This window comes from Rhinatrema bivittatum, chromosome 14 (assembly GCF_901001135.1).
Source record: "Rhinatrema bivittatum chromosome 14, aRhiBiv1.1, whole genome shotgun sequence".
NCBI classification, from domain to species: domain Eukaryota; kingdom Metazoa; phylum Chordata; class Amphibia; order Gymnophiona; family Rhinatrematidae; genus Rhinatrema; species Rhinatrema bivittatum.
In genome coordinates, this window is record NC_042628.1 from 72675246 (window position 1) to 72702261 (window position 27016).

A 27016-nucleotide genomic window follows, 5' to 3' on the forward strand; every position below is an offset into this window, starting at 1 on the left:
ATACTATAACCCCAAGGTCTCTCTCCTGCTCCGTGCAGATCAGCCTCCCCCCCCCCCCCCCCCCCCCCCCAATCGACTACAGTTCATTCGGATTTCCACTCCCCATATGCATGACTTTGCACTTCTTGGTATTGAATCTCAGCTGCCATATCTTCGACCACTCTTCCCGTTTCCTTAAATAAGAACATAAGAACATAAGAAATTGCCATGCTGGGTCAGACCAAGGGTCCATCAAGCCCAGCATCCTGTTTCCAACAGAGGCCAAACCAGGCCACAAGAACCTGGCAATTACCCAAACACCTAGAAGATCCCATGCTACTGATGCAATTAATAGCAGTGACTATTCCCTAAGTAAACTTGATTAATAGCAGTTAATGGACTTCTCTTCCAAGAACTTATCCAAACCTTTTTTGAACCCAGCTACACTAACTGCACTCCTTCTCTCCACTCCTTCCGGCGTGTCCACTGTGTTGCAGATCTTAGAGTCGTCCGCAAAAAGACAAACCTTACCTTCTATCCTGTCCGCAATGTCGCTCACAAAGATATTGAAAAGGACCGGTCCCAACACCGATCCTTGCGGTACACCACTTAAAACCACTCTCTCTTCAGAGAAAGTTCCATTTACCATCACACATTGTCTTCTGTCCGTCAACCAGTTTGCAATCCAGGTCACCAACTCGGCACTCACTCCTAAGCTTCTCGTTTTATTCACCAGTCTCCTGTGCGGAACCGTATCAAAAGCTGTGCTGAAATCCAAGTAGATGACATCGAGCGCTCTTCCTCGATCCAATTCCTTGGTTACCCAGTCAAAAAAGTCAATCAGATTTGTCTGACAGGATCTTCCAATGGTGAATCCATGCTGCCTCTGGTCCATCAATTCTCCAACTGTAGATAGTTCACTATTCTCTCTTTCAACAGTGACTCCATTACTTTTCCCACCACCGAAGTGAGGCTAACCGGTCTGTAGTAACCAGCCTCCTCTCTGTTCCCACTCTTGTGAAGCGGAACCACCACCGCTCTTCTCCAATCACTCGGCACCACTCCCGTTTCTAGGGATCTATTGAACAGGTCACACATCGGACCCGCCAGCACATCTCTGAGCTCCCTCAGTATCCTTGGATGAATCCCATCAGGTCCCATGGCTTTGTCCACTTTCAGCTTCTTTAGCTCTTCCCATACATTTTCTACTGTAAAAGGGTTTTCGTCTGTTCCACTTCTTTCCAGTTTCTTGTTGTGTAGAGATGGTCCTTCTCCAGGGTCTTCTTTAGTGAACACATAACTGAAGTATTCATTTAATATATCTGCCATTTCTTCGTCTTTCTCCACGCATTGATCATTTCCACCTTTCAATTTCACTATACCACTTTGAACTTTTCTCTTTTCACTGATGTATCTGAAAAATGTTTTGTTACCATTCTTTATCTCCTTGGCAATCCTCTCTTCCGCTTGACTGTTTTCCATCTTGATTAATTTCTTTGTCTCCCTCAGTTGAATCAAATATTGTTCTTTGTGCTCCTCCCTTTGGGATCTTTTATAATTCTTGAATGCTGTTCTTTTAGCCTTAATTTTGTCAGCCACCTCCTTTGAGAACCAGATAGGTTTCATTTTTCTTTTGCTTTTCTTTACACTTCTAACATATAGAGTAGTTGCCTTGGTAATTGCTCCTTTTAGATTGGTCCACTGCTGATCCACATCTCTCTCGTTCTCCCAGCCTTTTAGTTCTTCCTCTAGGTATTTCCCCATTTCTTCAAAGTCCGTGTTTTTGAACTGTAAAACTCGGGTCTTTGTGCTTCTTTTCCATATTCTTTTAGTGATATTAAACCATACCGTTTGATGATCACTGGTGCTGAGGTGGGCGCCCACCTGAACATCAGAGACATTATCTCCATTAGTGAGCACTAAGTCGAGTATAGCTCCTTCTCTCGTGGGTTCCATTACCATTTGTTTGAACAAAGATACTTGCATGGCATCCACTATCGCTCTACTATTTTTAGATTCTGCAGATGGGATTTTCCAGTCTGCATCTGGCATATTAAAGTCACCAACGATCACCACTTCTCCCTTCTTACCTGTCTTATGGATGTCTTCAACCAGGTCTCTGTCCAGCTCTTCCTTTTGGTTTGGAGGCCTGTAAACCACTCCAATATAAATCGACGCTCCGTCATCTTTTTTTAGGTTGACCCATAGTGCTTCTTCATTGCCCCAGCTTCCTTGCAGCTCAGATGCTTGGATATTGTTTCTGACATAAAGAGCCACACCACCCCCTTTTCTATCCACTCTGTCCTTCCTTAACAAGTTGTAGCCTGGTATTGCTGTATCCCAATCATGAGATTCTGTGAACCATGTTTCTGTGATAGCAACAATGTCCAAATTTGCTTCTGTCATTAGGGCCTGCAGATCTGGGATTTTATTTCCCAAACTATGAGCATTTGTGGTCATAGCTTTCCAGGTTCTCTCTTTAAGGTTATTGCTTTTCCTGGACTCCTTATGAGACTTTAGTTGAGATTTGTTATTCACTTCACGCTTTCCTTTTGCAGTTTTGCCACTGATGACAGAGTCATCCATCTCAATTAGCTTTATTCTTTGGTTATGGATTTTGAAATTCTGCATGCAATGTTTTTTTTTTCTCTTTTCTGGTAACACTTCAATGTTTTTCTCTAGAACTTCTTCAGTTATTAATATAGGGAAGGCTTTTTGTTCTTGTTGCACTTGATACTGTGTGTGTCTCCATGTCACAGGTCTAATTCTACCAGAGCCTACTGTAATCCTGATTTTTAATGAATTCCTTAATGACCTGTTTGAGTGGGGGGGGGGGGGGTATACTTGTTGACTGCCCATCTGTCAAGAATGGGTGACTATGGGACACATGTGTTATTCTACCTGAGCCTACTGTATTTCTTTTTATTGACTCCTGGTTATTCTGAGGTATTGGGGAATTATTTTCTGAGTAATGCAATGTGGGTGTAATATTTTTAATTGAAGCTAATTGAGCTTTAACCTCAGTCAGCTCCTTTTTCAAAGAAGAGAGTTGTGCACAGATTGGGCAAGCTCTAAGTTTCCAGATGCTTTCCCTCAGAATAAAGGCTCCACAGCAGTTACATTGGATAGTAGGGATGTGAATCGTTTTAGGACGATTAAAATTATCGTCCGATAATTTTAATATCGTCTTAAACCGTTATGGAACACAATACAATACAGATTCTAACGATTTATCGTTATAAATCGTTAGAATCGTGAGCCGGCACACTAAAACCCCCTAAAACCCACCCCCGACCCTTTAAATTAAATCCCCCACCCTCCCGAACCCCCCCCCAAATAACTTAAATAACCTGCAGGTCCAGCGGCGGTCCGGAACGGCAGCGGTCCGGAACGGGCTCCTGCTCTGAATCTTGTCATCTTCAGCTGGCGCCATTTTCCAAAATGGCGCCGAAAAATGGCGGCGGCCATAGATGAAAAAGATTGGACGGCAGGAGGTCCTTCCGGACCCCCGCTGGACTTTTGGCAAGTCTCGTGGGGGTCAGGAGGCCCCCCACAAGCTGGCCAAAAGTTCCTGGAGGTCCAGCGGGGGTCAGGGAGCGATTTCCCGCCGCGAATCGTTTTCGTACGGAAAATGGCGCCGGCAGGAGATCGACTGCAGGAGGTCGTTCAGCGAGGGTTCCGGCGCCTCGCTGAACGACCTCCTGCAGTCGATCTCCTGCCGGCGCCATTTTCCATACGGAAAATGGCGCCGGCCATACGCGTATGGCCGGCGCCATTTTCCGTACGAAAACGATTCGCGGCGGGAAATCGCTCCCTGACCCCCGCTGGACCTCCAGGAACTTTTGGCCAGCTTGTGGGGGGCCTCCTGACCCCCACGAGACTTGCCAAAAGTCCAGCGGGGGTCCGGAAGGACCTCCTGCCGTCCAATCTTTTTCGTCTATGGCCGCCGCCATTTTTCGGCGCCATTTTGGAAAATGGCGCCGGCTGAAGACAACAAGATTCAGAGCAGGAGCCCGTTCCGGACTGCTGCCGTTCCGGACCGCCGCTGGACCCGCAGGTTATTTAAGTTATTTGGGGGGGGGGTTCGGGAGGGTGGGGGATTTAATTTAAAGGGTCGGGGGTGGGTTTTAGGGGGTTTTAATGTGCCGGTTTTTCGATTTTTCGATTTTTCACGATTTTTAACGATTTTTCACAATATTTTACCCCCCCAAACGGCAACAATACGATTCCCTCCCCCTCCCAGCCGAAATCGATCGTTAAGACGATCGAGGACACGATTCACATCCCTATATGGATAGTGCTCATTATGGTAAATTTTTGATTGGTGTTAACAATCTACTAATTTATCTTGTTGCTAATGTTAGGTTAGGCAGTCTATATTAGAAGACAAACCCCAGGGGTAGGGTGGGAGGGAATCAAACAGTTTAACCTGGGACGAGCTGGGTAGAGCAGGACACTTTCTGGAACTTTAATAGTCCTTTAGCTATTAAATGATCCCTCAGCACTTATGTGCCAATATTAAACAGATTATTATAGAATAGCTATACAATAAGAAAAATGCAGGTATACTGAATCTTTAAACAAACAATTAGCAAGGACCAAAACAACTAATGTACAATACCAGACCTAGAGAAGGTATAAACAGAGCAGTTCTACTTCAAAGAGAGCCCAGAGCACTTTTAGAAGGAATAGAGAATGAAAAGAAAACACAGGTTTGTTTTTGGGGGTTTTTTTTGGTTTTTTTTCCCCCAGAGAGATCACCACAGAAATTGAGTCAGAGCTCTAGAAAGAAGGCATAAAGACAGAATGTTTCCTATTACACAGAATTCAGAGACTAAGAATCAGAGCATCAACAGAGGAATAATAAAACAGTTCTATTATGCACAGATCTCTATTATATAATAATTTATATAATTTCAATTTATCACAGCCTTATCTGCATAGGAAACAGAAGAATCCTCTCCTGGGCTGGCACTAAGCAGTCTGTAAGGTTACAGCCAGTTCACTAGTTAGCTTCCCCCACTCTGAATTTGCCACACCCAATCAGGTTAAAACTGGACACCTTTAGGAACCTTCTAGTCCTTTAGCTATTAAATGATCCCTCAGCTCATCCTTCTTCTGTAAGTGAGTCTCCTGAATAAAAAAAGATGGAGGCTCTGCTAGCTTGGGCCTCTTCCCATAACAATTGCCATTTTCTAGGGGAATTAAGGTCCTTCACAATCATTGTTTCAATTTTAATATCCACCGTTGTACTTAAGTATTACAATCACCCATAAGCATCCCGGTGACTACCTATGCCCCTTCCCCAATCCATCTGCCCCTGCACTCCCTTATACTCCCTGTTATTCCTCCCCCTTCACTCAAACACTTGTGGGCACCTGCCAAGGTACCCCTGCCCTAGAGGAAAAACACCTCCAGAGAGTGGCTCCCCCAGCCAGTTTGATTACCTACCCAACCCTTTTCATATGCAGACAGCAAAGGTCTATTAATACAGATATCATACAAAAACATATAATAACTTAGAATAATAATTCAGCCCCCTGTGAATGACTTACAATAGCAAGCATAGAAGATTTACATAGTATACTGGAGCAATCTCCATCTTATCAGCCATGATCCTACTCTTGTACTTTCCTTCTAAGTTCCAGAGTCTCGAGTAAGGATGTCGCCATCAGAATATCTTCTCTTTCCTTCCTCACCTACTCTTTGCCATTGTGATGTTTCATGGCATGGAAACAGCTTTTCCGCTGGCACTTTCTCCTTTATTGTTATTCCTGCTTTGGTGAGAATAGGCATAGCTTCCTCCAGAGACCACCACACCTTAGACGTTGCTTTGCTGATTGGGAATGCTAAACCAAAAGAGGAAAGCCAGCGATATCATATTTTCAGTAAGTAAAGTATCTGTTAAGGTTTTAGCCCTTTACGTGTCTGCATTGTGATAGCTGACATATCATTAAACAACTGTATATGGTGTCCCTTCCATATGATGGATCCCATTTCTCTTGCAGTTTGCATCACTTTGTCCTTAATTTGAAAATGATGAAGACACATCACTATATCTCTGGGCTGATTACACAGTGGTTTCCCCAAGGATCGGTGTTGTTGATCAATTTTTACCTCCTCTGCAGCTTCACCTCTGCTGGTATTAGTCAGCACCACTCTGCATATTTCTTGTACAATGACAGCAAAATCCAGATATTCCACTCCTTCAGGGACACTGCGGATCATGATATTTCCTCTACGGGATCTGGTCTCCAGATCCTCTTCTTTATCATGCAACTCACTGTGCCCTTTTAAATTTTGTACATCATTTTGAATTTGTTCCAGATCTTCAGTATGCTCTTCCACTCTATTCTGTGTCATCTATTCTCTATCCCAATTCCTCCACTCCTCATCACATTTCATTCACCACCTGCTGTATCTCTGATTTACAGCCGCAATATCATTCATTAGATCTGTGAACTGAGCATGAAAATTGGCTCAGGCCAGGCCTTCCTTCTGTCCTTGCTCAGTCTCCTTTTGACCAGCCTGTGTTAGGGAGAGGTGAACCAAACAACACTGGGAGGAGGAGGAGTGACAGGGGGGGGGGGAGGGACAGAGAAGTGAATCTGGTGTTGTGTTCCCCAGCTACGGCAGGCCCGCGGCCGGCTCCACTTACCCCCGACACCCGGGTCCCGGACCTGGCCCTTCCTCCTTGGCAGCGGTAAGCAGTCGCCTACGTGCTCACACTTCTGCTACGCTCCCAGGCTCCTCCGGCAGCTCTGCAGCCTCCTCCTGTCCCGGTCTGGTCTCCCATCGTGCGTCGAGGGGAGACACTACCATCTCCTAGTTCCGGCCTGCTTTCCTTAGGCGTGTGCACGCACCTTCACTGACTTTAAAGGGGCCGCGGCAGGAAAGCCTCCTGCAGTCCCAGATGATGATGCCATTCAGTCTTCGCCTTGGCAACAGGTCTCCACGCTTCCTGTCGTGTGCTTAGTTGCTGCTCGTTTGTGCTCCTGCTCCAGTGCCTGTTCCTGTTCCAGCATTCGTGTTCCTGTTCCAGTACCTGTTCCTGTTCCAGTGTTCATGTTCCAGTTCCAGCTTCCTGTTCCCGCTACCCTCTGGATGGATTCCTTGGCTTTGACCCTTGCTTGAACCTGACCTTGTCTTCAGCCCCTTGCCCTGACTCCACCCTGAACCTGATCTCGTCTCCAGCCGATTGCCTTGTCTTCGACTTTGCTCCTTCGGACCCTGCATCTCTGCTGTTTCCTGTCACCCTGCCTTGGAAGGCGGGCCTCTCCGGGATCAACCACGCAGAAGCCTGCCCAAGACCAGCTGGCCCCGTTACCTAAGGGCTCAACCTGCAGATATCGAGGGCTGGTATCGGCGAAGCTCTAGTCGGCCTCCGCTTCCCATTCAGCCCCACCTCCCGACAGTGGAGACCCATGGGGGTTTCCCACGCGTGGCGCCAACACCACCTCGGGCCAAGGGTCCATCTCCGCAACATCTGGGAGGGGGGTGACAAAGGAATTATTTACCCCGGGTGCCATATACTTTAGGTACACCACTGAAAAAGATATGGCAGAAATATAAAAAGTTCAGAAAAGAATGACCAAAATGGTAAAGGGGTTGGAACAATTCTCCTATGAGGAAAGGCTAAAGGGGTTAGAGCTCTTCAGCTTGGAGAAGAGACAGCTAAGGGGGATATGATAGAGGTCTATAAAATAATGAATGGGATTGAATAGGTAAATGTGAATTGGTTGTTTACTTTTTCAGAAATTGAAAGACCAGGGAACACACAATGAAGTTACTAAGTTGTACATTTAAAATTAATGAGAACATATTTTTTTACTCAACACATTATTAAGCTCTGACTTTATTGTTAGTGGATGTGGTGAAAGCTATTAGTGTAGCTGCATTTAAAAATAGTTTGGACAAGTTCCTGGAGGAAAAGTCCATAAATCATTATTAAGGTGAAGATACCTGTACAGACAGGTAAATCTAAAATCAGAGGGGTTATGCACATCTACCAGCAAAGCTGACATCACAGTATATATACCCCTGCAGTGACATCAGCCCCTGCCAGTATTCTCCGTCTCCAGAAGATGGTGGACATGCATCTCCCTACTGGTGATTGCTTTAAAGTTCTGAAGGAGAAAAAAGAGGAAAATTAATTCACCCTGCTCTCCTGTGGTGATGCCTTCAGCTGAGAATTCCTGAGGTGATTTTCGTGGTCTCTCAGATGAGTGCCTTGGTCCAGTAGCTGGTTTTCCAACTGGCATGGACTTAGCTGTAAAAAAGAAAAACACAGCTGAAAGGCAAGCAGGTGCAGGAAGCTGAGCGCGGTGGTGAAGGTCTATGCCCTCTTCCCCCGCAGCCAGAGACTGACCTTGTACTTAGCCGGAATGGGCCAAGCTCAGGTAAAGGGTATTGTAAAAAAAAAAAAAAAAAAAAAGAACGAACTTAAGTGGAATTGAGTAGGGATGCCTTCCCCCCCCCCCCCCCCCCCCATCCCCCACCCCCGGACTCCAAGTTTGATGTACGATCCGACGGTCATTTCCGCCTCCAGTGGAGTTCTGAGGACTGGGGCAGCTTGGTGGGTTGAGCAGACCTTACGTCTAGGTCCCACTCCAAGGCTCTGCTTGTTCGCCGTGGCAGCCGCAGACTGCCCACTTCAGTTTATGTCGGATCATGCTAGTGCGCCTGACTGTGCAGCCTGTTGGCATTTGGTTGAGAGACTGGTTGGAGCATAGGAGCGATTACCAAGGCTTCTATTTTTGCATGCATGCATGCACCTTTTTTGCATTCACACATGTGCCTTTTTTGGGTGTATTATTTGAGCATCCTGAAGGAGCTCAGGTTGGGCACTAATATAGGCACAGTGTTGCCAGGTGCCTGTTAGGTGTATTGGCAGACTATGGCACCCTTAGGGAAGAAACCTAAGTGCCTTGCCCTATGTGTTGCTTGTCATATTCGGGCATCTTAACCTGGCATTCCTTTGACTTTGTGTCAGTGCTGTTTGGAAGACCAGGGAGAATTACCTCCTTCTGATTTTGCTAAGCCTGGTTCTTTCCAGCCTAGTGCGGAAATGGAAAAATAGCTGCCTGAAGGGTTGCCTGGTATTGGAGCCTAACTGTTCCTCAATGGGTGAATATAGTTCAGTAGGCACAGGTCAGTTGCCCCCTGGTTTTGACATGGATCCTTCTGCCTTTTCTTGGGTAGAATTTTTTCAAGGATTACACTCCTCCCTTTAGGCGCAGTCCCCAGCCCCAGCCAATCTTAACAACTCAGATTCACAAACGGTGAAATCCCATACACCTGGAGCTGTGGGTAAACACCAGGGTATGCCTGGAACTGGCCTTCCCGATAGGGACCCAGATGACATGGATGATGAGATTCATCCTTACTCCCTGGAGGATGGGGAAATTCCTCCAGGTTTGGAGCTGTATAGAACTATGTTGAGGTTCTTTCACAGAGAAGAGTTACCGGCTCTGATTTCCCAAACATTGAAGATGGTGGGAGTGCCTGGGGCTGAATCCATTCTGAGCCAAAGAAGGATCCTATTTGATTTCCTTGCATAAATCTTCATGCTTCTTCCTTATTATGGAGGCCATTCAAGAATTACTTGATCTTGAATGGGGCACCCCAGAAGCTAATTTTAAAAGGGGACGAGTCTTGGAAGGACTGTAATCCCTAGATCCAGTTGAAAGAGAGCAATTATGCTTTCCCCAAGGTGGATGCGCTTGTGTGTGCTGTTGCCAAGCGGTCGACTATTCCTGTAGAAGGGGGAGAGGCTTTGAAGGATGCACAGGTTACAAGAATTGAGACTATCCTTAAGTAGGCCTTTGAAGCAATGGCAATGAATTTGAGATAGCTTCCTGTTGTTCCCTGGTGGCTCACTCTTGTTTACTGCTCTCTCAGGAGGTCGATGAATCTGGCATGAATTCCAGGGCAGTGATGAAACCAGCAGCTGCCTTTTTGGCAGAGACAGGCTGCGATTTGGTCCGTACTTCAGCCAGAGGGTTGGCTTCGGTAATAGCAGCTAGGAGTCAGCTATGGCTGAGAAATTGGTCGACCGATACAACTTCGAAGTCTAACCTTTCGAAGTTGCCCTTTAAAGGCTCATTCTTATTTGGAAGTGAGCTGGAGAAAATGGCCAATAAGTGGGGTGAGTCCCTGGTTCCTTGTTTACCAGAGGATAAGAAACAGGTGCCAAAATCCTTCAGCAGAAGAAGTCGTTCTAGAGTTCAGACATTTTCGACACTACAGAGGAACAATCTTTCAGTGGACTCGACCTTTGGGTAGATCTCAGTCCTTTCATCCCAGGCAGCCCAGATGGGGCACAGGCTCAGGTAGTGGAACACCCTAAGCCTCCCAATGAAAGTGTGTGCCAACCCTCCTCTGAATATGGAGATAGAAGGTTGTCTATCTCGTTTTTATCAGAGGTGGGTTGAGATCACAACAGACAAGTGGGTGCTGGAAGTGATAAAGGATGGTGTTCCTTGGGATGTGTTCATGGTGTTTCCCTGCAACTCTCCTCAGAAAAGACTGGCCATGAAGGTTACAGTGTCAAGATTCCTCAGCCTGTGGGTTGTGGTTTCAGTGCTCATGCCTCAAGCAAATATGGGCAGATATTCCATTTCTTTCATGGTACCCAAGAAGAAAGGCTCTTTTCCTCCCATCCTGGGTCTCAAAGGAGTCAACCGTAATTTGCGTGTGACTTGTTTTCGCATGGAAACCTTGCGCTCAGTGATAATGGCAGTGCAGTCGGAGCAATTCTTGACATTTCTGGATCTCTCTGAAGCACACCTGCATATTCCCATCTAATTATTTATTTATTTATTTATTTATTTAAAATTTGTATATACCGATGTTCATCAGGGATATCAGAGCATCAGTGTTTGCTGAATTTCATGGTTTTGGGACATCATCATCAGTTTCAAGCACCACCTTTTGGTGTGGTGTTGTGACCGTTGCTGCTCGATGTCCTCACTCCGCCCTCTTTACCTGTGTGGCGACTCCCTCTGGGTTTGATGGACAGCTGGCTGCCACGGCATCTCCATGCCGTCTCCCTCCGGCGTCCTCGGACCAGCTCGACGTTGCAGTTCCGCCATGTTGCCTGAAGACCTAGGGCGCGCGCGTGCACGCTCTGATTGAAGTACCAGCAAGAGCGTGAACCTCAGGGGCGTCCCCCTGATATGACGTCATCCGCTTCCAATATTTAAAGGTCTCTATTTCACTATCTAACTGAGTTAGCAAGGAGGATTACTTCGGCTACACCTCCCAAGCTACTCTGCCTCCTTGGACTTACCAGAGGTACTCGCTCCTCGGGGGCCTCGCTCTTTTTCTTTCTTTCAGATTACAGATAGGAACCGGTACTTGCTCCTCGAGGGCTCATGTTCCTGGACACTCTGAAGATTCGCTACTGCTTGGAAGCTATCGCTGCTACAAACAATTGTGAGTTACTATCGCTCTCTCAGAGCTTTCCCTGGAAGCAGGTACTCACTCCTCGAGGACCTAAACCTTTCCAGCTCCTGAGCTTCCTTGAGACCTTATGTGAGTTTTGTCATCTAGTTCTGTTCATGAACTCTGCCTACTCACTTTCTATAGTTTCTCAACAGCTCAGCCATCCTGGATCGCTGTTCCAGTACCTAAGGGACTGCAGCCCTGCCGGGCATATCAGCTCACTACTGCCACCTCTGGTGGTTTCAAAAACCTGTTTAATAAAAGAACTAATGTGTGTCTGCCTCCATACGCATAGCTGATGGTCCCTCTCGGGATATCCTCCCGGAGGCGTGGTCATCTGCCACCGGCCCACGGATCCACCTACTTATCAGATTTATTACAGATTGCTACTCCTTAGCAAGACGATATCTGAGACACTACAAGATTGCTAACTCCTCCTCCTTTAGGAGCCATTACATCATATTGCTACTCACAGCTCTATCACAGAGCTTTTCTAACAGATTGCTACTCCTATCTGATTGCTCCTCCCATCAGATAGCGAAACCTAACAGATTGCTAACTCCAGTGAATCCGGCTTAAAATATGGAATGTTGTTAACTCCAGTGGATCCGGCTTAAACTATGGGATGTTGTTAACTCCATGGATCTGGCACATCTCTCTGCCTTACAGGCTATACCGGGCCTGGCCCAACGCATCTCAGAGCAGCAAGAAACTTTGGAGAAACGTACTGCAGCATTTCATCAGCTACACACACAGAAGATACAAGGCACAGCTTCTAACCATGAAGGTCAGTTAAGGAGGTAACTTTAAAGACTGATGTACCACTGGCGGCTCCTATCCGCTTTTCCAGAGAAATCCAGAAGACCCAGGGTTTTCTGAACCAGTGCTGCATGCACTTCACGTTATAGCCAACTTTATTTCCCACGGCTCTTTCGAAGACCACCTACATCCTATCATACTTGGATGGAAGAGCCCTGTCGTGGGCATCTACCTTGTGGGAACACAAGGACCCTATTTTGCAGGACATAGAAGGATTTATGGACTTGTTTAAATCAATCTTTGATGACCCTGCTCGAATTTCTGTTGCCGGTTTTGCTTTGGTGGACTTGAAGCAAGGCAACAGATCACTGGCTGAATTCGCCATAGAATTCAAGACTCTTGCAGTGGAACTTCGCTGGGACCCCAAATGTCTCAAGACTCTCTTCTGCAGAGGCCTGGATACCTGTTTAAAGGACGAGTTGGCCGCTTGCCAGACACCTGACTTGCTGGATGATTTAATAGCCTTGGCCACTTGGATTGATCACTGGCTCCGAGACAAGGTTAAGGAACTCCGGCCTAAGGTGTTATTTGGGTTTAAACAGCCTAGTACCACCACTGCACCTCAGATGGTTCCAGTAACTTCGGCTGCTGATAAAAATGAACCGATGCAACTTGGTCATGGACACTTGACCTCCAAGGAGAGAAGATTTCGGAAGAAATGCGGCTTGTGCATGTACTGTGGTCAGCCCGGCCATGATGCCTCTACATGCCCCATTTTGCCCAGGAACTGGGCAAAATGGGGCCTAAGAACAGTCCTGTGGGAGGACTGTTCTTTGGCCTTACCGCGTCCTCTCCTCCACTCTCTCTCCCAGTCTCCTTGACCTATGGACCAGTCACGGTTCAGACTCCTGCCCTGGTGGACTTAGGGGCAGGAGGCAACTTCATTCTCAAATGTTTAGTGGAATACTTGAGGATCCCTCTCATCAAATTAAAAGATCCACTACTGTTATCCTCCATTCACGGGGTCCCCTTACCGGGCAATGTAACTTGCGAAATCATACCAGTTACGCTTGGCACCGGAGTGCTCCATATGGAAACAATCTCTTTCTTTGTACTGGAAAAGGCTATGCACCCTGTCTCTCTGGGCATCCCTGGATCTCTCACGGTGGGGCCCAGAATGTCATGGGAGGTGCTTTAAGGAGATCTCGCCTATCATATGCATGCCTACGACTCCAGTGATGCCAGGACTGTCGCCCCAATATGCATCCTTCGGGGATGTGTTCTCCAAAGAAGCGGCTGATATTCTTCCTCCACATAGGCCCTATGACTGTGCCATAAGACTGAAGCCCAATACCGAGCCACCGAAAGAACGGGTGTATCCTCTCTCAGTTCTTGAGAATAAAGCTATGTCAGAATACATTGAAGAAAATCTCCAGAATGGTTTTATCTGACCTTCTAAGTCACCAGCCGGCGCAGGCTTTTTCTTTGTGGGGAAGAAGGGTGTTTTCTCCTCCGCCCTCTCTTCCAGTCTCCGTGATCTGCAAACAGGCTTCGGTTCAGACTCCTGCCCTGATGGACTCAGGGGCAGGAAGCAACCTTATTCTCAGACATCTAATGGAAGACCTGAGGAGTCCTTTCATCAAATTAGAAGATCCATTATTGCATCACAACTTGAAGTGGGCTTTGGACGTTCCTTTACATTGCCACTTCTCCTGAAGATCTCAGTGACGTCCACAGCAGTTCAACTCTTGGCTGTTGATATTCATAGTGCCTTCTACGTTCACCTTGGCTCTAAGGCGTTCAACATCAATCCGCATTCATGGATTATAAATTTAGAGATATCTGTCACTTTCCATCCATTCGAAGGATGTGTCTGATGAGCCACAGCACATAACAGATCCGAAGAAGATATCTTTGGCAACCAGATAGTCTGTTTCCAATGGTAATGTCACCATCTAGAAGTGGATTTTGGACATACCCCAACATCGCCACTTCCGCTGAAGCCTCAGTGATGTCCATATCAGCTATTTATTACTGCTAAATTCTACTTCATCTCTCATCCAGCAACTTCTACTGGAGAGTCATTTTTAGAAGTGGGTCTTGGACATACCCTAACATCACCACTTCCACTGAAACCTTCATTGACGTCCACAACAGCTCTATGCATTGCTGCTAATATCATCAACAACACTGTGCAAGATTCTTCCAAATCTCAAGATCCACCTGTCATCAATGCAGAAGACGATTTAGAAATTAAGATCAAAGAGATTCTGGATGTTTGTAACAGAGGCAAGACTTTTGAATATCTTCTGATTTGGGAAGGCTTCGGCCCCGATTTAATCTTTTGGGAACCTCAGACCAATATCTTGGACAAAGAGATGCTTCATCAGTTCCACCTCGCGCATCCTTCTAAACTTAAGCCTGGTACCCGAAGAGGAGATCGCCCTTTGAAGGGGGGTACTGTTGCGACATCCTCACTCCGCCCTCTTTACCTGTTTGGCGACTCCCTCTGGGTCTGATGGATGGCTGGCTGCTGCGGCGTCTCCATGCCATCTCCCTCCGGCAACCTGGACCGGCTCGATGTTGCAGTTCCGCCACCTCTCCTGGGGGCGCGATGCAATATTTAAATTAAGGCTCGCGCTGTCAAGGAGGTGCTAGGGGTGATGCTGAGCAGCCATTGTCTAGTCAGGTTAGGGTTCATTCCACTAGGCTCAGGCTGTGTCATGGGCAGAGGTTAGGTTGTTGTTTCCTGTCAATATTTGCCGAGCTGCAACGTGGTCCTCCTTACACATCTATTCCAGGCATTATCACCTGAATGTGCATGCCTGGGAGGACGCAGCCTTTGCACGTGTGGTTTTGACAGGACAGTGGGCAGTCTCCCACCCTGTTTGGGAGTAGCTTTGGTACATCCCACTGGTTCTGGATTCACCTGTCTGCACACTAAGAAAAGAGAAAATACCACTTACCTGATAATTTCCTTTTCCTTAGTACAGACAGGTGAATCCAACTTCTCACCCTCGGCTGCTGAATATTGTGCTGTGGTCCTTCTGCATGGCTGTGTGTTCCAGGGAGTACTGGTAAGTGTCAATCCAGTCCCTAGATTGATGTTCTTACACTCCTTATCTGAGCTCAGTGTTTTTCTGTTTGCTGAGTGCTAGAATGATTATCTGTTAATAATCAGGTTTTGCTAATTTGGCCACAGTTGGCTTTTGCAGATAATATTGGCAGGCTGATGTCACTGCAGGGGTATATATCTTGTCATGTCAGCTTTGCTCCATCTCCATCTCCATCTCCGGAAGGAGTGGAGAGAATGAGACGAGATTTAAAGAAGCTGGAAGAGTGGTCGAAGATATGGCAGCTGAGTTTCAATGCCAAGAAGTGCAGAGTCCTGCATCTGGGGTGTGGAAATTCGGAAGAACTGTATTCGATGGGGGATGAAGGACTGATGTGCACGGAGCAGGAGAGAGACCTTGGGGTGATAGTGTCTAACGATCTGAAATCGGCGAAACAATCGGCCTGGATACTCGCTTGAAAGACGAGCTGGCCGCTCGCGAAACACCTGACTCGCTGGATGAACTAGTGGTTTTGGCTACTAGGATCGACCACCGGCTTCGTGATAAGGTGAAAGAACTCCGGCCTAATAGAGGACCAGGTCAGAAGGAGGCTAGTGCTAAACCTGCACCTCGGATGGTTCCAGTAATTCCTGCTGCCAGTGGAAATGAACCGATACAGCTTGGTCGCAGTCATTTGACTTCCAAAAAGAGAAGACTTCGGAAGAGGCATGGTCTGTGTATGTACTGTGGACAGGCTGGTCACGATGTCCCAACATGCCCAATTCGTCCGGGAAACATATGAGCCTAAGTCCTGCAGGAGGACTGTTCTTAGGCCTTACGATGCCCTCTCCTCCGCTCTCTCTCCCAGTCTCCTTGATCTGCGGACCGTCTGAGTTTCAAACTCTTGCCCTGGTGGATTTAGGGGCAGGAGGCAACTTTATTCTTCGATGCCTATTGGAACATTTGAGGATCCCCCTCGTCACTTTGAAGGTTCCACTTCTCCTATCTTCCATCCATGGGGAGCCCTTACCGGGCGATGTGACTTGCCAAACTGTACCGGTAACTCTTCGCACCGGAGCTCTCCATACCGAGTCAATTCCCTTCTTTGTGATAGAGAAGGCCATGCACCCTATCGTCCTAGGGTTACCCTGGTTGCAGTCGCACCAACCCCAATTTGACTAGGCATTCTTGGAACTCTCCCGCTGGGGCCCAGGTTGTCATGGAAAGTGCCTTAAGGAGATTGCTCCTGTCATCTGCATGCCTACAACTCCAGTGATGCCAGGACTGCCGCCCCAATACGCATCTTTTAGTGATGTGTTTTCCAAAGAAGCTACTGACATTCTTCCTCGGCATAGTTCCTATGACTGTGCCATAAGACTGAAACCCAATACTGAACCTCCTAAAGGACGGGTCTATCCACTCTCAGCGATTGATAACAAGGCGATGTCAGAAGGGGTTTATTAGACCATCGAAGTCTCCAGCCAGTGCAGGCTTCTTCTTTGTGGGGAAGAAGCACCGTACCTTATGTCCTTGTATCGATTACCGAGGTCTGAATGAGATCACGATTAAAGACCACTACCCCCTGCCTTTAATCTCAGAGCTGTTTGACCGGCTTCAGGGGGCCAAAATTCTCAAAACTTGACCTGAAGGGGACCTACAATTTAGTTCGCATTCGCAGTGGCAACGATGGAAAACAGCCTTCAACACTCGAGATGGCCACTTTGTGTACTTAGTAATGCCTTTCGGCCTGTATAACGCGCCCGCTATATTTCAGAACATGATGAACGACATCTTGTGGGACTTGTTGTACAAGAGTGTCACGGTATACCTGGATGATATCCTGATATTTTCTCAGGATTTGCCCACTCATCTAGAGGATGTCAAGCAAGTACTACGCCGACTCCGTGAACACCGGTTCTACGCCAAACTATCCAAGTGTGAATTTCATAAAGACTCCATGTCTTTTCTTGGCTATATCGTGTCTAAAGATGGCTTCCAGATGGACCCTCAAAATCTAGAGAGTATCAAAAATTGGTCCCAACCTACCAGCCTGAAGGCCCTGTGATGATGTTTTGGGGTTTACCAACTATTATAGAAGCTTTATAAGGAACTACTACAGTACCCTTGACCGCAAGGGTGCCAACGCTTCAAAATGGTCTGTGGAGGCCATTTCCGCTTTTGAGAAATTAAAGACTGCCTTTTCCATGGAACCATGCTTATGGCATCCTGACCCCAACAAGCCATTTATCAGAGAAGTTGACGCTTCGGATGTCGGCGTGGGGCTGTATTGAGCCAAACTGGAGACTCTAAATCCTTACGTCCCTGCTCTTTCTTCTCACGACGTTTCTCCCCGGCAGAGAACAACTATGGGATCAGAGATAAAGAGCTCTTGGCTATTAAGCTAGCATTCAAGGAATGGCGGCCTTGGCTCGAAGGCGCTCAACATCAATTAACTGTATTCCCGGACCATAAAAATCTAGAGTATCTCCACCATGTGCAACGTCTTAACCACAGACAAGCTAGATGGTCCTTATTCTTCAATCGTTTTGACTTTGTGCTTAAATATCGCCCCAGAGTCAGAAATACCAGAGCTGATGCCTTGTCACGCTCCTTTCTCTTGGAGGATGTGCTTGAAGAACCTCAGCACATAATTGACCCGAAGAGAGTTATCTTGGCGACTATACATTCTGTGCCCGCTGGTAAGACCATTGTGCCTAAACACCCCAGGAAGAAAGTGCTCTTTTGGGCACACGATTCCAAGCTGGTAGGCCATCCTGGTCAACGCCGCACCCTGCTCAAGATCCAGAAGTTCTATTGGTGGCCTACTATCAAGAAAGTTACCCTATCCTATGTGGCATCTTGTGCCAACTGTACCAAACACAAACCTGCTTCTGGCCAAATGTGGGGATTGCTGCAGCCACTGCCAGTTCCGGAACAGCCTTGGTCACACATTGCTACTGACTTTGTAGTCGATTTACCCCTTTCTGGAGGAATGAATACCATCTGGGTAACAGTTGATCGCTTCAGCAAGATGGCCCATTTTGTGGCGCTGCCTAGCTTACCTTCAGCCTTGGAGCTTGCAAAGCTCTTCATATTGCACATTTTTCACCTTCACGGCGTACCAAGACACATTGTTTCAGACCGAGGATCTCAATTCATGGCAAGATTCTGGAGGGCCTTGTGCAAGTTATTCGACATCTCTCTAGACTACACTTCAGCCTATCATCCGCAATCAAATGGCCAAACAGAATGGATGAATAGAACCTTAAAACAGTTCATTCGAGCCTATGTGAGTTGCCGTTAGAATAACTGGGCTGCAATGTCACCTTGGGCTGAATTCGCTATCAGTTCTCATCCAGCAACATCAACTGGATCAATACCTTTTGAAGTGGTATACGGACGCTCTCCATCACCGGTACTTCCACTGAAGCTCTCAGTGATGTTCCCAGCAGCTCAACCTACTGCTGATGAAATCCATAACCTGTGGACTCAGACGATAGACATGCTAGTTAAAGCGAGTGACCATGCTTAGATATTTTATGACGCTCACCATTCTCAAGCGCCTGTCTTCAAACCCGGTGACAAAGTCTGGTTATCTACCAAACATCTCAGACTGAAGTTACCCTCCACTCGTTTTGCTCCTCACTACGTTGGACCATTTCCAATCCTCCGACGTCTTGGCAACATCACTTACAGTCTGAAGCTACCACCCAGACTAAACATCCACAATGCTTTTCACGTTTCACTCTTGAACTCTCTCATTCTCAGTGAATTCTCTTCCAAGACTCAGGAACCACCTGCCATCTACGCAGAAGATGACCTAGAATTTAAGGTCGAAGAGATTCTTGATGTCCGAAGACGAGGAAAAACACTTGAATACCTTCTTTCTTGGGAAGGTTTCGGCCCCAAAGAAAACTCTTGGGAGCCTCAGGCTAACATCCTTGATAAAGAGATGCTCCGTAAATTTCATCTCGCGCATCCTTTGAAGCCTAAACCTGGTACCCGCAGAGGAGACTGCCCTTTGAAGAGGGGTACTGTTACGACTGTCGCTGCCCGACATCTCCACTCTGCCCTCCTTACCTCTTTGGCGACTCCTCCCACGGTTGATGGATGTCTGGCTGCCATCCTCTCCAGCGTCCCCGGTCCGGCTTGGGTGCTGCATCCCGCCATGTTGTTCAGCTGCCATAGGGTGCACACGCCGTGAGGCCCTGCTTCTTATTCTTTCTTTGACGTAAACCTCAGGGGCGTCCCCCTGTGATGACGTCACACATCCCGGATACAAAAGCCTACTCTGCTAGCTAATCGAGTTAGCAAGGGGTTGAAGGGACTCCTTACAGATGGGATTCGCTCTCCGTACCTAGCTACTCTGCCTCTCCTTAATTGGACTTATTCTATTGGGGTCCTCGCTCCTCTAGGGCCCATGTTCCCGGACTCGCTGTCTGAGCTCACTTCTGCTTGGAAGAAACCGCTGCCTACACCATCAGTGAGTTACCATCTATATTCTCTCAGAGCTGTTCCTTGGAACCAGGTACTTGCTCCTTGAGGGCCTGCCTCTATTCCAGCTTCTCTGTTATCTTCCGGGAGAAACTGCTGTGTGAGTAACCAACCAACGAGGCTCTATACCAGAACCCTGTGTATGCTCCACTGTACTCACTATCTCAGTTTCTCTCCACTACAGCACAGCTATTGAGGGATCGCTGTTCCAGTGTCCTGAGGGACTACAAGCCCAGCCGGGCTTCATCTCTACTCACTACTGCCACCTCTGGTGGCTTCTCAACTCTGTTTAATAAAAGATAATTGTGTGTTGTGTGTCCTAAAGTTGAGCCTGACCTGTGGCCCCTCACAGGACTTCCCCCTGTGGGTGTTGTCATCTGCCACAGTGTCCAAGGGTCCACCCAAAACCTTACAAACAATAACACAAATGTAGTACAGTTTAAGAAAAAAATCAAAACATGTCTATACCAACAAGCTATTGATGATGAAAAAAACAAGGCATTAGAGGAACAAATTGAAATAACAACTGCTCGCTAGCAAGTAGCTAAGACTTGAGAAATAGTTCATATTATGACTGAAAGGCATGCACTGGTCAATGATATGATTGTCTATGTGTGTGATTCATTTAGGTATTAGAATGTAAACTGTAACTACTTTTTTAATGTAAGAATGATGCTGCTGTATACTGTGGGGCGGATTTTAAATGCCCTGCGCGCGCCGGCGCGCACAGAGCCCCGGGACAAGCATAAGTCCCGGGACTTTCTAAAGGGGGCGGGGAGGGGGCGTGTCTAAAATGATGCGGCGTTTCGGGGGCATGACGCGGCGTTGCGGGGGCAGGCCCGGGGGTGTGGCGCCGGCCGGGGGACGTGGTCGAGGCCTCCGGACCAGCCCCCGGGTCGGGTAATGGCGCGCCAGCAGCCCGCTGGCGCACGCAGATTTACGTCTGCTTTTAGCAGGCATAAATCGTGCAACAAAGGTATGGGGGGGTTTAGATAGGGCCGGGGGGGGTGGGTTAGGTAGGGGAAGGGAGGGGAAGGTGGGGGGAGGGCGAAGGAAAGTTCCCTCCGAGGCCGCTCCGAAATCGGAGCGGCCTCGGAGGGAACAGGCAGTGCGCGCTGGGCTCGGCACGCGCTGGGCTCGGCACGCGCTGGGCTCGGCGCGCGCAGGTTGCACAAATGTGCACCCCCTTGCGCGCGCCGACCCCGGATTTTATAAGATACGCACGGCTACACGCGTATCTTATAAAATTCAGCGTACTTTTGTTTGCGCCTGGTGCGCGAACAAGAGTACGCGATCGCGCAATTTTTAAAAATCTACCCTTGTATGTTTTAGATGCATTTTATTATTTAAATAAGTGTTAATTATTGTAAACCGATATGACGGTCTCCACCAAATACCGGTCTAAAAAAGTTTTTAAATAAATAAATAAATATTGCACTTTGACCTGCTGGACAAGGCACATTGGGACCGATGCAATAAAGTTGCATAGAAAGCGGGCACTGAACAGTCACCCCAAGGGGGGGGGGTGGCCATGCAATATTTAAATTAGGGGGTCGCGTTAGCAAGGAGGTGCCATACGCCGGTCACGAAAACCGACACCGAGTTTATCGGCGTCTGTTTTCCTTACCGGTGGATGGCAGTCACGAACATTGACACCAGGTTTATCGGCTTCGGTTTTGGTGACTCAGCTGTCCGCCGGTAGAAAACTGATGCTGATAAACTCGGCGTCGATTTTCGTGACAGGTCCGACTGTCAATTTTTTTTTACTTTTGTTTCTTTTATTTTTTATCCTACTTCATATCACAGGTTAACAGTGCGCTGGGCTGAGAGCACCGTATTGCATCGGCCCCATTGCGTGGAAAGGAAAAAAAAAAAAAAGTAAGGTTTCTGTAGTGCATGGTTGCTGGCTTTTGGACTAAGCTCAGAGGCAGTTATTATTTCATTATTTCTACAGCGTACAAGTCCCAGTTCTTATCCCAGCTCTGTCACTCTCTCTGTATGTGATATCACCCGAGTTACTTTTATTAGTCTTCAGTTCTCAGTTGTTATCTGCTAATGACTGTGCTTGAGATAACCTCGGAGGGGGGGGGGGAGCGTTCTTGCTATTCAGGGGGGGGGGCTCTTTACCTTGCAGCAGAGTGAGTGTGAGAAGTCTCTGCAGGAGCTCCATTCCCTGCCCTGCCCGACAAGCTGGCAAGGAGAAAGGACCCCCAATCTCTGCCAGTGGGGGTCAGAGGATGTGACTCACAGCCCTGGAAGGAAGACAGAAAGAAATCATAAATCAAATGGAGGTAAAATACTTTCTTCCTTTTTTGGATGGCTGAGGGGAGGTGGAGGGAGACCCTGGCAGGGGTGGCAGTCAAGAGGCAAAGCGTCTCCACGTCTTGTACATTATTGTGATCTGTACAACGTTCTTCATGAAAAGAAAATAAGAAAAACACGACCAACGGAGTGAGGTGCATCGGCAGAGCTCTCTTTCAAAAATTAAAGACAGCGCCGTCTCCATCCTTCTGCGAAAAAACAGCAGCAGAAGTAACAGCAGCAGAAGCCCCTCCCGCCAGTCATTTTCATTCCATTAATATGGCCAAAATCTACGCCATCAACAGAGCAAAAGAGAGGAAGTGGAGTTTTATGCCAGGACTTCACCTGCACAAATGGTGCACACATGAAACTGATTCCTCATGCTAAGAGCAATAAACAGGGGATGGCACAGCAAGCTTCTCTCTCTTCTGCCCCAGATCAGAACAGGACAGGCACAGCGCAGGGAGCAGCAATGCAAGCTTCTCTCTCTTCTGCCCCAGATCAGAACAGGACAGGCACAGCGCAGGTAGCAGCAGTGCAAGTTTCTCTCTCACAAACACACTGTACCCATCACAGGACAGATACAACGCGGGTAGCAGCAGTGCAAGTTTCTCTCTCACACACACACAGTAGCCCATCACAGGACAGATACAGCGCAGGTAGCAGCAGTGCAAGCTTCTCTCTCTTCTGCCCCAGAACAGAACAGGCAGAAGCACTGCCGGCTTCCCACACACACAGCCCTGCCACAGAGGAGGTACAACGCAGGTAGCAGCAGTGCAAGTTTCTCTCTTGTAGCCCATCACAGGACAGATACAGCACAGGTAGCAGCAGTGCAAGCTTCTCTCAAACATGAAAATCTTGTAACCTTGTAAATAATTTGCTGTAAGTTATTCCCCCCTCTTCTCGCTCTAACTCCCAGTTATTTATTTCCCTGTTTTATTGTAACTGTCACTCTCCTTACAATGCTCTTGTTACAGTTGTTTGAGTTATCTCTTTTCTTGCACACTTTGTTAAATGTAAACCAGTTTGATGTGATCCATGTCACGAAAGCCGCCCGGTATAGTAAAAATAATAAATAAATAAATAAAATACAGCTCCCCATCACAGGACAGATACAGCGCAGGTAGCAGCAGTGCAAGTTTCTCTCTCACACACACACACTGTAGCCCATCACAGGACAGATACAGCGCAGGTAGCAGCAGTGCAAGTTTCTGTCTCTCTCACACACACACACACACACAGTAGCCCATCACAGGACAGAGACAGCGCAGGTAGCAGCAGTGGAAGTTTCTCTCTCACACACACAAACAGTACCCATCACAGGACAGATACAGCGCAGGTAGCAGCAGTGCAAGTTTCTCTCTCACACACACACAGTAGCCCATCACAGGACAGATGCAGCGCAGGTAGCAGCAGTGCAAGTTTCTCTCTCACACACACACACTGTACCCATCACAGGACAGATACAGTGCAGGTAGCAGCAGTGCAAGTTTCTCTCTCACACACACACAGTAGCCCATCACAGGACAGATGCAGCGCAGGTAGCAGCAGTGCAAGTTTCTCTCTCACACACACACACTGTACCCATCACAGGACAGATACAGCGCAGGTAGCAGCAGTGCAAGTTTCTCTCTCACACACACACACTGTACCCATCACAGGACAGATACAGTGCAGGTAGCAGCAGTGCAAGTTTCTCTCTCTCACACACACACACAGTACCCATCACAGGACAGATACTGCGCAGGGAGCAGCAGTGCAAACTTCTCTCTCTCACACAATACCCCATCACAGGACAAATACAGCACAGGTAGCAGCAGTGCAAGTTTCTCTCTCACACACACACACACACACACAGTACCCATCACAGGACAGAGACAGCGCAGGTAGCAGCAGTGCAAGTTTCTCTCTCCCATACACACACAGTACCCATCACAGGACAGATACAGTGCAGGTAGCAGCAGTGCAAGTTTCTCTCTTACATACACACACAGTAGCCCATCACAGGACAGAGACAGCGCAGGTAGCAGCTGTGCAATTTTCTCTCTCTCTCTCACACACACAGTACCCATCACAGGACAGATACTGCGCAGGGAGCAGCAGTGCAAACCTCTCTCTCTCACACAATACCCCATCACAGGACAAATACAGCGCAGGTAGCAGCAGTGCAAGTTTCTCTCTTACACACACACACACAGTACCCATCACAGGACAGATACAGCGCAGGTAGCAGCAGTGCAAGTTTCTCTCTTACACACACCCCACCTCAGGAGAGGGGTAGCTTGTATTCCCTATCCCTTCCAGTAAATAAATCATTTCAGGTTATTGCGGCCCGGCCAGCTTAAAGTAGCTCTTTGCCACCTAAAGTCAAAAAGAATTTTTTACTTATAAAATGAAACAATGAAGAGACAGAGAGAAAAATACATACAGCTCAGTGCAGGCAGTCCCCGATCAGAGCAGATAATTTCAGAAATAGGGAACTTCATGCAAACTGCTGAACATCCCTTACAAGCAGATTGCAAAACCTTTTTCCTGAAGGCCAGGAGAAAGGGTATTGAGAAATGTTGTGCTTATACAACAAATGTAATTTCCTGTGCGTTCAACAGTATCTATGGGTGGTGGGGAATGACGTGAAGAGATATTTAAGAGGCTGATGACATTGAAGACTATGGAGGCAGATTTCTTGGTTAGGAACCTACCCTTTCATACACTGACGTCACTATTAGGTCACGAGGGGTGGCATGTGCCACCCTCAAATAATTGCTTGCCACCCCAGTTTAATACATTGAATCAGGTAGGGATAAACCAAGCCGCTGCCTGATTCAATGTCAGCTTTCAATTCTGCATTCCTTAGCATCAATTCACCTCCTCACCACCCCCAGCTGGCAGCAGGAGTCGTATTTGTTACGACTATGGGTGCTGTGCAGCCTCCTCACCACCGGAGGCCCCTCATGAGCACGCTCCCTTGGCTGGCCCAGTCTGTCCTACCTGTCTGCTCTATTTCCTGAACTCCCTGCTTAACCCCACCTAGCCCATGTCCCAGTGCTTCGGCATTGAGTTCCCTTGGGCTCCCTGCTCTAGCCTCCTGTTACTTATCTTGTGCGCCTCTGGGCTTCTCGCTACCTGTCTTGCTCCATGGCCCTGGGCCCCTGCTCTTCTTGCCCTGTAGCCTTCTGCCTTGTCTGCTTCGTTGTTCCCCCTCAGTTCCTGATTCCTTACCTGTTGCCGTTCTATTTCCCCCTGCTTCCTTGCCTCTCTGCCTTTGGGCTTTCGTATTTTCTGTTCAGTGTAGTCTTGTCTTGGTTTGTCTAGTCCAGTCACTGTCTGTCCTGCTCTCCCTGGTTCTCTCATTCCAGCTCACACTTACCTACATTCAGTCTCACACTTACCTGCACGCTATCCTGATTCCACCCATACCTGCACTCAGTTCCTGTGTTCAGACCACGCTTACCTGCACTCACATCCACGCTTACCCCCATGCTGTGCCAGTGTTTCCCGAAGCTCACCCTTACCCCCACGCACCTTGTTCCAGAGACTCCTTCCAGCCTGCACCCAGCTCCAGAGACTCCTTCCAGCCAGCTCCCAGCACCAGAGACTCCTCACAGCCAGCACCAGAGACTCCTCTCCAGCCATTATCAGAGATTCTGCTGTGACTCCTGTTCTCCCTGTCCTGAGTCACCCCTGCAGGTGGTGTTCACCACACCTGGCTATCGCTCAACCATAACAGCATGCCGCAGCCAGAGAGAGGGACAGGACTCTGTGCCCATTCCTTGAGTCAACTTTTGTTTCCACTGCCCACAACATTTCTCAGTCTCAGTGGTTTTTACCTGTGCTTGTTGTCAAACCCTGAACTATCCAAGTTATCAAAACTGTCTAACCTGTCAGCTTTCAGATCAGGAATCCTGGGCATGCAGTAATTGTCAAAGAAAGAATGTTTTATGTTTCATATTTTTATTTACATTTTCATAATATACAAATTAAATATAAATACAATTAAACAATTAATAACATTTTTCTTTAAAAAAAAATTACAATTAAAATATAGGGGCGGGTTTTTAAAGGGTTACACGCGTAACCCTTTAAAAACCCTCCTGCGTGTGCCCAGCCTATTTTGCATAGGCCCAGTGACACACGTAAGCCCCAGGACACACGTATGTCCAGGGGCTTCAAAAAGGGGGCGGGGTGGTCCGGGGAGGGGTGGGGGAGGGGCCAGAGCCTCCAGGCCCAGCTGCCATTTGCCACTGTGCCCGGGATCACGGGCCGGCCGTCGGCCGGTGCGCGCAACCTTCGCCTGCCCGGAGGCAGACGCAACTTCTAAGTTAAAGGTAAGGGGGGTTCTAGTTAGGGCTGGGGGGTGGGTTAGGTAGGGGAAGGGCGGGGAAAGTGGGGAGGGGAGGGAACGGAGGAAGGCTGCGCAGCTCAACGCACACAAGGTGCAAAAGTGTACACCCCCTTGCACGCGCCGACCCTGGATTTTATAACATGCACGCGCCGAACCGGGTTGCGTGCACAAATCTACACAAACTGGAGCAGGAATGGAGGCTGGAGCAGGAACGGAGGCTGGAGCAGGAACGGATAAGAGATGAAGGCAGGAACAGCAACTAGATACCCTCGGTGGGAGAACCTCGTTGCAAGGCCATTCTTCTAATCATATGCCGGGTTTAAATCCCCGCCGGCGTCTGATGTCATCTTCGAGGGCGGGCCGCTATTTGGCACCGAAGGCCTTTTAAAAACTCCCTCCTCGCACGCGCGCGCACCTAGGAGGGGCGGAGCCAAGGATTGGGGCTTGGCGGCGTCTCCCTCGTGGAGCTGCTGCCGCGGAGAGGCCTGCATAGGCCCGATGAATGCTGGACCCTGCCGCCGAGTGCCCAGGGAAGGATAAGGTAAGGACCCAGTCGCGAACCCCATGACCGGGACCACAACAGTACCCCCCACCCCCCTTACCTCCCCTCCTCAGAGGACCAGGTTTACCAGGATGATCGGAA

General features: G+C 48.0%; 1 protein-coding gene across 6 annotated transcripts in view; it reads right to left on the reverse strand.

The window, feature by feature from the left end:
• LOC115076167 (sialoadhesin-like) overlaps nt 1–24492 on the reverse strand; it is a 144136-nt gene extending 119644 nt beyond the window's left edge. For all 6 annotated transcript variants that reach the window (XM_029577305.1, XM_029577304.1, XM_029577308.1 and 3 more), the window contains exons 1-2: nt 24460–24492; nt 21858–21982 (exon numbers count right to left, since the gene is read on the reverse strand). In XM_029577305.1, coding sequence (XP_029433165.1) covers nt 21858–21900 — 43 coding nt within the window. In that variant the 5' untranslated portion in view covers nt 21901–21982; nt 24460–24492. The remainder of the gene's footprint in view (nt 1–21857; nt 21983–24459) is intronic.
• Nucleotides 24493–27016: the final 2524 nt, after the last annotated feature.